The sequence below is a fragment of the Halichoeres trimaculatus genome, unplaced genomic scaffold (genome assembly GCF_033239565.1).
Source record: "Halichoeres trimaculatus isolate MK-OKI-2021-1 unplaced genomic scaffold, fHalTri1.1 fHalTri1_scaffold_10, whole genome shotgun sequence".
NCBI lineage: Eukaryota > Metazoa > Chordata > Actinopteri > Labriformes > Labridae > Halichoeres > Halichoeres trimaculatus.
In genome coordinates this window covers 3,463,327-3,476,942 of record NW_027437187.1, presented here as the reverse complement: position 1 = coordinate 3,476,942, position 13,616 = coordinate 3,463,327, and the positions used below count along the sequence as shown (strand labels likewise).

The following is a 13,616-nucleotide window of genomic DNA, read 5'->3' as shown; positions in this document are numbered from 1 at the left end:
TTTTAAAGTATTAAAAGTGCCCTATAAATACATAATTTTTGAAGTTTGAAGTTTGAACACAGTTTTCCAGCAGTAAATGGAAAAGCTAAATTGCAGGTGTCTCAAATACTGTTTTTGGAGGCTGCTCTGTGTGAGGATCCCTGCTTCACAAAGCTCATTGTTGATGATAACAATCTTAAGGTGCATGGCATTCACTAAAACAAGCTCATCTGTTTATTGTCAATGACTCTCTGTTAGGTTTAATTCATTAAACCAATAGAAAATGTGATACTACGTCCTAACAGGTGAATAAACAGGTAGTAAATGTTATCTGTGGGTTTCGAAAGTGGGATCATTCATCCAGTCTTATCCAACTTATGGACCAGGATCTGGTTCTGTTCTATTTAGTTTTGTAATGTCTTGGTCTATTTCCAGTTCTCAGTAATGACTCGCTGAAGGACGTGGAAGCTAACTCTTGGTTTGCATCAGAGTTGAATTTTACATGTTTATATTGTTACAAGTGGGAGAGAAGAATTGTTTTCCCTGATGAAGCGCCACACACCAAAGGATGACTCAGCACTGGCTGTGTACGTCAGGCTCTAAGTCAGTATGAAACAGGGATGGTTATTGATAAGATTTTATTGATACCAATGCCCTTATTGATTCTGCTTATCGATCTGATTATTTCTGATTATTTTCGATTCCCTTATCGATTCCTCCTGTGAATTTTCTCTGGACCAAAAGTAGCTTTACAGGTTTTCTGTGTCAACAACATTTCACTGAGATTATAAGTAAATAAATGTGTAATTGGTCACGAGATCTGGTTTCTCTGAATGTAAATAAACATAATAAGTAAAAATTGCACATTATATGACATAAATGTATTGTTTCATGATATGTTATTGACTCAAGTAGGCCATCTAGTGTCTCGAAGTGGTTATAGCATTGCCCTGAGTTGTTTGGAACCTTGCATTAGTTATGTAGTCAGCCATGAGCCTGCAGTAACTTTTCTTACATTTGCCTGTGAGTTTTTTGACATTTGGAGTTCTCAGTATTTTTTACGAATACTAACTGTGATGTTTTTCTTTGTTGAAAGCTGAAATTCTATTCTTAAGCCAAAGTTATACCGATGTATGCTAACCACTAGCAGATCAATGCAATTTCCCATATACGTTAGCATCAAGCTATTTTGTTAATATCATTTTTGGGGAAAGAAGGAGATTTATACCATATTGAATCTATTGAACAGGAATCTGGTGTGTGTTTCTTTGTGAGTTCAGTCCTTCAGTAAAACTTAAAGCTGAAAATCCTGAATCTGAGTTTTATTGATGAACTGTTATCTATCTTCCAAGCTAAGATAGCTGGACGGGAATAGTCGAAGTAAAGAATCAATAAGGGAATCGTTAAAAACAAAGGCTAACTATGTCAATGGATTGAAACATTTCTTAACCATTCTTAAAAAGAACCAGTTTTTGATTCCTGTCCCAAGTATGACACCCAGGGGCATACTTTGACTCACCTCATGATTTATGCATTCTACACAATCTCAGTCTCTACAGTCTGTATATTCTGTGAAAGAGTGAAGCCAAAATACTTTTTTCAGTGGTAAAATTTTGGAGCCAAGGCAATCAGAGATGTGATGTGGCTGGTGGAGCAGTGACTTAAATCAACATGGAGCTGTGGAGCATCAAAGATGCTTAAGAGCTGTAAGGTCCACATCAGAACTGATTCATGGGCACCAACACTTGGGGCTGCACTGAATTTAGTGACCATTTAGTCAGTGTTTGTTCATGCAAAAATACACCAGATGTGTCTCTGCTCTGGTCCTACTCTGTCACAGCACCAGATCTAACAGGTTTCTATTCAAGTCACTGTGTCAACTCATACTGGATCTGCTGAGACCAGGCCAGAGGGGCAACAGGTTTGAGGTTTTACAGGCAAACATTGATAAAGAGAGGCTTGTCAATGGAGTGGAAACTCCTTGGTCCATGACTCCAGCTGTCTGTCAGTTCGGAAACATGCTGGACTGACCACGCAGCTGGTGTAAGTTGACAGATAATGAGAGCACACAGTCAACACACACAGAGCAGAGTCGACCAAGGACACAACCGGTGTGTTCCTGTTCCTGCTACTTCGCTGATCCAGCACTGAAAGCTGCTGGAGCTTCAGTTTTTTAACAGAGCTGTCATTAATGATGTAACTACAATGCATCTTTATTCATCAGTGTGAAACACCTTTAAGGTTCAGGTAAGGGTAATTTAGTGTTCAATTATCAATTATTAACAGACTTTATCTGACTCTGTTTATGGCCTCTCATAAAGCCGTGACAGAAATATTTGGTTATTTGACAGATCAAAGCTCCACCATGTTTGCCAGGTGCTCTTACAAACTGTAAGAAATAGCAGCAGCACAACCGCTCTACCTGGTGGAAGCCAACTTTCAGAGCTCCCCCTGCTGACAGTATGCAGTATAGGTCAAAAAGTCTGCACCCTCCAAAAAAAAAATATATATATATACGAATTATATGTTTTAAATAAAACTATACCGTGAACCAACCAATTCTCTTGTTTTGCAATTCAATATAGAATTGTTTAAAAGCTTATTATGATGAGACAACCAATACAGTCTGAGGGGAACATTCAGTTTTCAAAAACCAACGATACCAACAAATACCCTCATTGTCTGTTGGTTTGAGGGTCAATTTGTGTAAAAGCTCACAGGTACACTCACGTATTTCACGTGTCTCGTATTTACGAGGCCCTGCTTGGCTGTGTCCCTCTATACCTTTGTACGCTTCTCTGGAGAACTGAAAGCCTTTATGCCTTGTGAAAACTTTGTCTACTTGTTCCTCGTATCAGGACTGAAATGGGGGAAAAAAAGCGTTGAATGCTCTACAAACTGAACTTAACCTGTCTTGAATCATTTCTCTAAGAGCCTTCCACTCCTTACTAAGTGAAAAACAAGAAACAATGGACCAGTGCCTGTGCTTTTGATCCTGCTGTTTTCGATCACCTCTAGCACTTTATGCTGTGATTTATTTTTACTTTATTTTAAAATATTGTTTTATCGTTTTTATTTAATGTCCTTTTAATGTTCTTTTACTATATCTATTTATTGGTTGTGACATGTGCTGCAGCCCTCAGCCAGGTCACCCTCGCTAAAGAGATCCAGATCTCAATGGGATTTTTTTAACTTATTAAATAAAGGTTAGTAATTTATGGAATTCCTCTTCTACATTTGGTAGGTAGTACATTAAGAAGGCTAAAAAGACTGCACAAAAACCATGTTATTCTGAAATGCACCATGGAGAATATTTTTGTTTGTTTGTACTTATGTTATTATGTTTTCATTTTCAGTACTGTGAATAACAACAAGCAATAATATTGTTTTTATTGTGAAACAATTTTGTTATATTTTCTTATCATGATTGATAAATATTATAATTATTGTTGTTGTTTCGATAACCTCAAGCTTGTAAATTGTTTAAAGTGTCACAAGTGAATCAAAATAACTATCTTTCTCTGATTCTTTCAGTAAATCAATGGAGAGGTGTCAAAAGAGTGTTTAAGATATAAGATTCAAAGTGTTAATTTAATAATAATGCAGACTATCTACATATCCTCCTTACATGCAAAAAATTGCAAACGTTTTGGTTAGATGTCCCCAATTGAATTGATCAAATACTAGGTAAAGTTGGGTACACAGAAAGACAGACTCTTCTAATAGGACTATGCCCCAGAATCTCAAAGAACAAACTGGACATCTATTGGATCCTAAGAATAACAGCATTAAAGCAAATCACAAAGAACTGGAAAAAGACCAAACCTCCTAACTTGAAAAAGTGGTTAGAAACGATGGACAGCGTTTCTTGAATGGAAAAAAATGACCCATAAAAAAAAATAGGAAAGAAAGGCTGTTTGAAAAAAGTTGGGCCCCCTTTATGGTGTATAAAACCGACAATATAAACATGGATTGATATATGAACATGTATAGCTTAAATATGAATTAATCTGACAAATGATATAGAAAGCCAATTTATTTATTTTATTAATCTATCTACTTATATATATATATATATATATATATATATATATATATATATATATATATATATATATATATATATATATATATATATATATATATATATATATATACTTTACCAACTTTATCTAGTCAGTACATTACAAAAAGTAATGAACGTTATCACAATATGCTAATTTTTTTAGAAGGACCTGTATATGGAAAGTTGCTGCCAAGTATGTAAAATGAATTTGGAATTGTATAATTTATCCATTATTGTGATATTATGATCCTATGACTATTAATTGTTTATGTTTGTATTATATTCTTTCTGGGTGGTGGGCACAAAAAAAAGGAAGGAAAAAATGTGTCAAAATTGTCTGAAACATTAAGATATGTATCATTGGGTTCATGACACCAACTGTCACAATAAAGTATAACCAAAAAAAAAAAGTGTTAATTGTCATGTGCATAGTAAAAAAAAACAAAAAACTTTACCTGTACAATGCAATTATTTCTTTGCTTTCCAAAATGAATGCCAAAATAATAATAATAATAGATAGATAGATAAACAAAGAAAATGATAAGTACAAATAAACAAAAAGGCAATAAGACAGTATACAGTGCAAATAGAAATTTAAACAGCAAAACATGGCTTGTTCATGGAAAATACTTAAAATCACAACAACAGAGTCAGTGAACCTTCCATAAGTCCCCTTCAAACCAGCATAAGAATCTTGTGGCCTGGACTCAGGGATCTTTGACATTTTACAGATAAGTTAAATCTGATTGGGTTTGTAGACAGTCCTGAATCTCCGACTGCCAGATGTCCTCTGTACCTCCAACACAAAATGTCAGCAGATATACTGTTTTCACTCTTTTACAGTAGGGGTGGACGGGGGCACACCATCTACAATGATAAAGCCATCCAATTCTTGCTTCTCCAGTTGTTTGGAGCAGACCTGCTTGCCCATAGCAAGGGGTTAACAAACAGGCAGCTATGAGCAGTTTTATTACAACTTTTAATTTTTTAAGTATGAAAAAAAAAAATTCTTTAAGTTTTCTATTAGTATCTTACATGTGCTTTCTCTAAAGAGGGAGCACATGTAAGAGAGAAAACAAGATCACATTTGACACTGTTTCCTTTTGGTTTTAATATGTAGCCTAAAAAACTCTCAGGCTCTTATTTTACTGCAAAGAGCTCATCATTGACCCTGAAAGTGTGTAACTTTAACTACTGACCTTCTCATCTCGCTGTTTGCAAAGAAGTCAGATCATCATATTGTCACTTTCATATGCAGTGATGCAGCCAGTGATGTGGGGATGAGGTGAAAACGGAGCAGACGGTAACACTTGTGTTGTTCAGAGGTCTGCAAAGGTGAGAAGAAACTCTGGCCGCCATGCCCGTAAGGAGCGGACAGGTGGCGCCCTTGCACCCATGAATAAGCAGAAACGATGTTTTGCTGAGTGTCACACTGAAAGCATCACTGACCTGGTTTTCAATCTCCAGGCTTCATCTATCTGACACTATGCTCGTTTGAGCGCTGTTTACGAGCCGTGAGGAGCTGCTAACAACCCCACAGAGCGATACATGTGAGTCTCCTTCATCTGGTCTCATATTTCCTCCGCCTGTCCGGACCGGCTCTCAGGAGAGGGGGCGGATATCCAGCAGCATCCCGCAGCCTCCGCCCGCCTCTGTGGCACAGTGCAGAGCCGACGGGGACAGTGGCACCGCAGACCGACAGGAGGACGGAGACACGTTCAGAGGGAGAGAAAGGACAGGGGCGATGGCCGCCGGTGCAGGATGCGGGGAATCGGTGGATCAGTACCGGGCCGAGGTGGAGCGGCTCACGGCGGAACTGGCCGAGGCGAACCGGGAGAAGATCCGGGCTGCAGAGTGCGGACTGGCCGTCCTGGAGGAGAACCAGGCGCTGAAGCTCAAGTATGCCGACCTGGAGACCGATCAGGAGACTCTCAGGAAGGAGTTGGAGCAGTTACAGGAGGTAGGTCTGGATCTGTGTGTGTGTGTGTGTGTGTGTGTGTGTGTGTGTGTGTGTGTGTTCAGCTGCATCGGCCCGGCAGGATGCACCTGATATGAGTCATGTCTGTTAGTTGTGTTAATCTGCGCTCAGGGTGTTTGGGAACTTGATTGGCGTCCAGAGGAGAGTCAGAGCCTGATGGCTGTGAGCTGTTCAGGGCCCCTGGACCAATGAGGAAGAGTTAAATGTCCCTTTGATTAGACATCCTTCAAATTTGGAACAAATAAAAGTCTACTCCCATAATGCTCCATGCTCTTTAGTGAAAGTGTCTCTCTGCACTGGATCTTAATGCAAAAGCACTGGACGCCTTAATGTCTGTATCAAAAGCTGAGGATTCTGCAAGAACCGTCAACTGCAACCCCCACATCACTGTTTCATTGTTTCAGATTCTTTCCCTGTGTGCATGGCAACAGTCTGCACTTTCAGAGAAGTCTCCTAGGACTGCGTTGGGTCCTTGCCCAGAAGTATATGTTTTCTCAGAAATCCTTCAGTAATTGGATCTTCAGAATCATCCAGTACTGGGATCTTGGCTCGATTGTCTATGGATCCTTGCATGAAGATCATATCTCTAACTGACATCACCTTTGTCTACCTGAACCTTCTGGAGAAAAGGACACTCTATTTCTCTGTGAGTGGGATTGATCACGATCCCACACAGATATCTGAGACTGTTGGTGTAAGAGTGTCTCATCAGGTAAAGAGAGGTGTATGAGGTTTATATCCACTGAATTTGAATTTCAATTCAAAGCATGAATTGTAAATGTTTGGCTACATTCAGTGGAATTCCTAATCCATCATAGAAGATAATGATCTTCTAGTTGTTGTCTACTGAGTACCTGTATTTAATCATTTTGATACTTTGTTTCACTGCGAATTCATATAAATATATCTGTGGGGATTGGATTTGTATGGTAGGTACCCAACACAGTCTAAACTGACTATGACAAACTTGACTTTGACTTGTGTTTTGAGACTTTTGAACAATCATTATGTTTTCTTTTTTTGTTGTATTGAGATTGAGGAAACTCTGACAAGCTTAAATTAATTTCTTCTTTTTTTTTTCATGGTAACCGTGGTAATCACTTTAGGCATCAGGTGTTTGCCTTGCGGTATCACTTGCACATTACAACAATGGCGACTTGCGGCAGAGCTACAGCTGCTGAACCATTTGACGTTACATTTGGTTATAGAAACTTTATAAAAACTTCAAACAGAACGGCACCAACAAAAGTAGTGCTGGCTGCAAAGTCTGCAGGATCCGGATCAAAGATGCTGGATCCACTAAATCAGAGCCTATCAGGCACCTGAAAACTCACCCAGATAGGATCATATAACAAACAACCAATCAGTCCTGGTAGTGTATGCTAATAGATTGAAGGGATAATAATACAGTAAATGCTTTGAATGCTTTTGTAGAGATAGCTGTGCAGTATTCTTAGTTGACCGGACAGCAGCAGATGACAAAAGCTCAGAGAGAGATTGTTTTTAGAGACTTGAGACTTGACTTAGACTCGTGACCTAAGACTTAGGGATGGGTACCAAATCAGGTACTTTTATAGGTACCAACCGAATTTTGTCAAAAGTACCAGGTACTGATTCACGTAAAATCAAAAGCTACCATGTTTAGGTACCTAAATGCATCCTTGTGACTGTGACTGAGTGGAAGGAAAGGTGATTTTCTATACTGGACATGAACACAGCATTGCAAGGTTATATATTGAAGAATAAATTTGTTAAATTGAAAATAATATATATTTTATTATTAAACAAATTGATATTTTTTCCACATAAACACAAAAAAGTACTGAAAATTGGTACCGTTGAGTACCGGTACCGATTGCCAGGTACCCATCCCTGCCAAGACTTCAGACTTGACTTGACTTGCAAAAGGTTTCTTGAACATCTCTGACAAAGTCCGATAACAGCACACGAATGATATTACCTATATGTTTGTATAAATTGATGATTTTATATGTATAGTATGAACATCTGTTCCAGATGGTTTGTACTTATAACCAGTTTGTAGGCTGGGTATCCATATCAGGTTCAATTTTGGAACTGGTTTCAAATCTCCAAGGTTCGTGGAATCTAAGGCACCTGCATTGTGGTTCAGCCTCTCAGTTCTTGACAGTATCATACATTTTTCTGTGGTCAAAGCATGGAGTTTTTCTTATTTGTAAGATTGTAGTCACATTTGATGCAGCGTGTCAACAAAGTTGCAAGAAAATGACGGCGTAGTAACTACAGCTGCTCTAACGTTGGATTAGCTTTGTTACGGACACAGTAAGGAAGCAATCACTGGATTGTTTTCTGAAGTTCATATGTCTGTGGTCAAACTTCGCTCCATGACGACAGGGCTGGTAGAGATACAGCTGCAGTAGCAATGACTCAAGACAGGGGCACGTGAAGCATATTCTTTTTAATTCACACTTTTATTTGCATATTCAGCTTGATGTGGCTGAGCTTGGTCTTATTTTCTGTTTATAACAGCAAAACGCAAACCACAACCTCCTATGTTGGAATGTGTTAGCTTGTTAAAAATTAAATGAGAGACCTATGCTGGTTGTTATTATTCTATGAAATTGTGATCCAAGAATTTAAGGTAATATTTATGTTCAGTGTTTTGAGTTACCATACATAAATGAGCTTTGACGTATATTTTTTTAAAATTCACAGCAGAGTGAATGATATGTAAGCCCTCATTAATAATAAAAACTCACAGAGTCATTAATGCAAACATGTATACTGCACCAAGACTTGGATGCTGACAGGGTTTGTAGCTCAAGGTCAGGTGTAGAGATGAAGAGCAGCTGAAGGACTCAGAGAAGGAGGAGAAGCTTGCTGCCTACTTTGAGGGCATCTTTAATTCATGTTGAACGTCATCTTTATATAAGTGTACAGACGTACATTTTGGTCAAAGATAAAAAAGTTGACTTAATCAGAAAAGTATGATTCCAATAAGTTTCAGTACAGTCTTATGATGATGACTTTGGTTACAAGCTGTAAATCAAACTCAGGTGGTAGTCACTCTGATGTGACTCTCTTGTTTCTGATACAGACTTTTTACAGGATACACTGCGAATAGGGATCCCAGTCTGTCTTTGTTAGGATGAGGTAAAAAGGCACACTTTTAGCTTCTTTTCAGACAGCGAGCTTTGAAAAAAGAATCCCTGTACAGTTTGTGTCCATAAGAAAATTAGGTGCTCCATCTTAACTGATTTTTGAATAAGGCTGTAAACATGTTGATTTCCCGTATGAATCAGATTTTTTGGCTTGATGTGTATGAAGTTCCCTGTGTTTCTGCAGCCAGCTTCAAGCGCACTCTTGAATAACTGCAGTTTTTAGGTTACACCCCGAGGCTAAGTCATTGTCTTCATTCATTCTCATCACACTTGCTTAAATCTTGGTATTTAACTGTCAAGAGCCGTGCTTACTTTGGCTGGCACATCAAATATGGTAATGAACCACAGAAACAAGAGCAGCCTGGGCTGTGTTCATCTCATTCTGTTCAGATGGAATGAAGTGCAGCTGCAAAAAAAGATTGTTTTGCGGAGAGAAAAAAGCAGCTAAAAAATACAAAATTATGATGATTTTTTTCACATTTTTGTTTTTCATTTTAGAAATAATTAGACATCACTCCAATCCAGTTATTTATTTATGTGAAGAAGGCCCATCATACATGAAACCAAATCAAAAGATCATAAAACCTTTACACACTGCACACAACACTGGAAATTATGCATGCACGTCACATCGCCCACTTTCCTCTGAGTGCCCTTTTCCTCCATTTCTCCAAGAGCTGTACTTTTTGTTATGACGTCCACGCAGACAGAGAAGAGTTTTTGTGCAGCTCACAGCAGACTGTCAGAATAAAGTGGCGGTGTGATGCAGAAGGCTGTCTGACTGACTCCTGGAAAGTTTGAATTATTAGAGGATGTGTCGATGCAGCAGATGATAGCAGAGAAACACACAGGGAGGAGGAGAAGGTCTCATCTGCATGCATCATGGAGGTAAATCTTAATTTCACAGCCCTACTAAGTCAGATCAGCAGTGCTGCTCTCTTTGTGATCTGTCATCCGTTCATATCGTATCCTCTGCCCCCTCCACCTGTCTGTCTCCGCCTGTCTTTGCCCTCGTCTCTCAGAGGGAACTCTTTTTGTCGCTGATATTACTTCCACAGAATAAACACCTCCTGGTTCCTATCTGTCTGTTGCATATTTCTCTGAATAAGAGCTGGAGTATAAACCTGCCACTACAATAACATCACAGCTGTACTCAGGAGAGGGGCATTATAAAGGTCAGGAGAGCTTCAAATGGAAATTGGAATTGCTCCTGGGACTGGGTGGCCTCTGCATCCAGTAACTCTAGTTTATTCTGTTCAAGATTGGAAACAGGCTATACTCTCTGCTCATCCTTTCTGTTTCTATTGAAGCATGCAAAGTGTTATCTGTGCAGTGCAGTCTGTGTTCATTTTTCAGAAATCTAAGTATGTTTTACTCAATATAAAATGCTCTGTCACCTGCTGCACCTTTTTAGTGATTATTTCATACTCAGATTTTTGATTTGTTCCCATCAACCCAGAAGAACCTGCAGAAAGATTTTCCTTTGCATGTGTGCGCCCTTTGTGTTTGCATACACTCTGTAGCCATGATCTGCATGCAGTGGTTGTGTGCTACACATACACACACAAACACACACAGAGTTAAATACATGCAAACTTAGAGCCACGTTCACATTTGACTCTGGGTACGGATGAGTGAGTCGCTGGTAAACTGGAATAATTATGTTTTGCTGGACCTGGCTCAGCGTGGGTTTGTATCTCGCTTTGATGCAGAATTATTTTTAAAGCAACACAAGGTCGTTGTAAAAGAACAAACAAAACATCAGACCTGCAGGGAAATCAGGGTTGTATGTTTAGTCCTTCTCACATTTGGACTCAAGTATATTTTCTGGTAATTCCACCACAGCCTACCCAGAAGCATGCCCTGGTTTGAGGGAGATTTTCTTTGCTCACTTTGGGGCCCTTAGTGTTAGGGCAGAACAATTTTGGAAAATAAAAATTACAATTTTTTGGACCAATATTGGGGTATAGCATGCTTTTTTTAATTTATTAATTAATTTATTTATTTAATTGTTTTATTTATTTGTTTATTTATTTCTCTATTTATATTTATTTATTTATTTATTTTTATGTATTTTTTTTTGGGGGGGGGGGGGTATCTTTGGCATAATTCACTAAACTCAAGCAGTAAGTTATTTTATAGTATGACCAACACAACAAAGAATAGTGTCAACTAGGGGTGAACCGATCTCATTTTTCTGGCCAATCCCCGATCTCCCATCTTTGAAAAGCCTGATCTGCCGATACCAATTTTTTATAGTTGACAGCATATACCTTCAATGTTCCAATCTTATTTTATTGAAAATCATTGAACAATACCCGTAAAGCAATAAAATATTTATGTCCTGAGTTTTAGGTCTCTGAGCAAAAAGCAACAATGGCTGGACGTCAGACCTTCCTGGAGGTATACAAGATCAGTTTCATATGTAAGGATTGGCTGATCCCTGATCACCAATCACCCATCACCGATCACCAATCCCCAAAAATTAAAAATTTAGAAAATCGGCACTGATCAGTCTGCTAGTCAAATGATCGGTGCATGTCTAGTGTCAACATTTAAACAGTTCTTCTTTACTGCACTTTTGAATCAAAAAAGAAACAGGAACTTCTGTGGTTTGATACTCAGAGTAACAAACCACAGAATGAAGAGAATAAGGGGTCTGGCTCTGTCAGCCACAATCATTCCACTGTGGATCTCTGTAGCTCACAGGGTTTTACCAGAAAAACCAGCACATCCACTTTTGCTAGTTTTAAGGCAGAATGAGTACATGAAACTTTTTTTCTAATTGCAGCCTTTGTGATATGAAAATTGCATTCTATCACATTACAATGTCAGTTTCATTTTGATTAATTGTTCAGCTTTACTCAGTACCAACTGAGCATGGTTTAAAGTCCACAGCCTACCTGAGTATTGTTGCTGACCATGTCCATCCCTTTATGAGCACAGTGTACCCATCTTCTGATGGCTACTTCCAGCAGGATAACGCTCCATGTCATAAAGCTGGAATCATCTCAGTCTGATTTCTTCAACATGACAATGAGTTCCCTGTAATCAAATGGCCTCTACAGTCCCCAGATCTCAATCCAAAAGAGCACCTTTGGGATGTGGTGGAACAGGAGACTCTCATCATGTTAGCAGGTCAATATGGAGCAAAACCTCTGAGGAAGTTTTCCAGCACCTTGTTAAATCAGCAGCTGAAATACACCAGATGCGTCTCCAGCCCGTCTCCACTCTGTCAAGTCAATAGATCAGACAGGTTCCCATTCAAGTCAATCTGTCAACTTACACTGGATCTGTTCTGTCTGTGTGGCTGCTCCTTCGTGTTGCGGGTAATACACAGCCATCCTAGTTTTGCCAGTCACAGAGCTGTGACACATAAATTCAGCGTTGGAAGGTCGAGCAGGCCAGACACATGTTTACATCTGTTTACATCTTCCCCCTTGTAATTGCCTTGTGATTTTCAAAATAAAACAAATTGTGTCGAAAATCAGCATGTATTCATCTTGACCACGATGATAAATGGGCATAGTGAGCAGAGCCAGACCAGGAGTCAACAGCTTTGAGGTTTTACAGCCCAACATGAATGAAGAGAGACCACTCAATGGAGAGGGAAGAGCAGGAACTAGAGGTGCACCGATCACAATTTTCAGGCCAATCACCAAGCACTGATCTTTAAAATGCCTGACATAGCAATACCCATTTGGGCCCATACTGATTTTCATTTTTTTAATCTTTTATAACTGACAGCATATGCCTTTAAAGTTCCAATCTTACTTTTTTGAAAATCATTAAACAATACTAATCAATAGGGGTGTAACTGTACACAAATATCACGGTTCGGTACGTACCTTGGTTTTAGGGTCACGGTTCGGTAAATTTTCGGTACAGTATGGAACAACACAAAACCATTTGCTTGTTTAGCATGTTTATTAAACCAAAAACTTGCCATTATACAGCGAGGGGGGAGGCTCTTCAAGCTCCGGTTGGTCGTTAGCAGCAGGCATGATGCACAATTCAGACACAAGCTCCTGTGGCTACTGAAGCTCTTTGATACTCATCTTCTTGTTGGCTCACCATGAGACGTCACATCCACATGATATGCACATGATCACAAAGCACAAATCACAGACCACTTTCCTCATGAGTATTAATACGCCTTCCCTGCTCAGCCAATCATAGACGAGTACTCACGTGAATATTAAAGAGCCATGTGCAGCGGCTAACTTAAACTTACTGTACTCGTTCAAATACAGCACTGTACTGAACCCAACGGCCTTATGGAGCGGTTCGGCACGGATACATGTACCGTTACACCCCTACTCATCAACCAATTAAGTGTCCTGAGTTATAGGTCTCAGAGCAAAAAGCAACAATGGATGGCTGTCAGACCTTCACAGAGGTATATAAGATCAGTGTTATATGTAATGATGGGCTGATCACCGTTCTCTGATCA

The 13,616-nt window shown here is 39.1% G+C and overlaps 1 protein-coding gene across 3 annotated transcripts in view; it reads left to right on the top strand.

The window, feature by feature from the left end:
• Positions 1–5,443: 5,443 nt before the first annotated feature.
• bicd1a (bicaudal D homolog 1a) overlaps positions 5,444–13,616 on the top strand; it is a 70,136-nt gene continuing 61,963 nt past the window's right edge. For all 3 annotated transcript variants that reach the window (XM_074677542.1, XM_074677541.1, XM_074677540.1), the window contains exon 1: positions 5,444–6,005. In XM_074677542.1, coding sequence (XP_074533643.1) covers positions 5,790–6,005 — 216 coding nt within the window. In that variant the 5' untranslated portion in view covers positions 5,444–5,789. The remainder of the gene's footprint in view (positions 6,006–13,616) is intronic.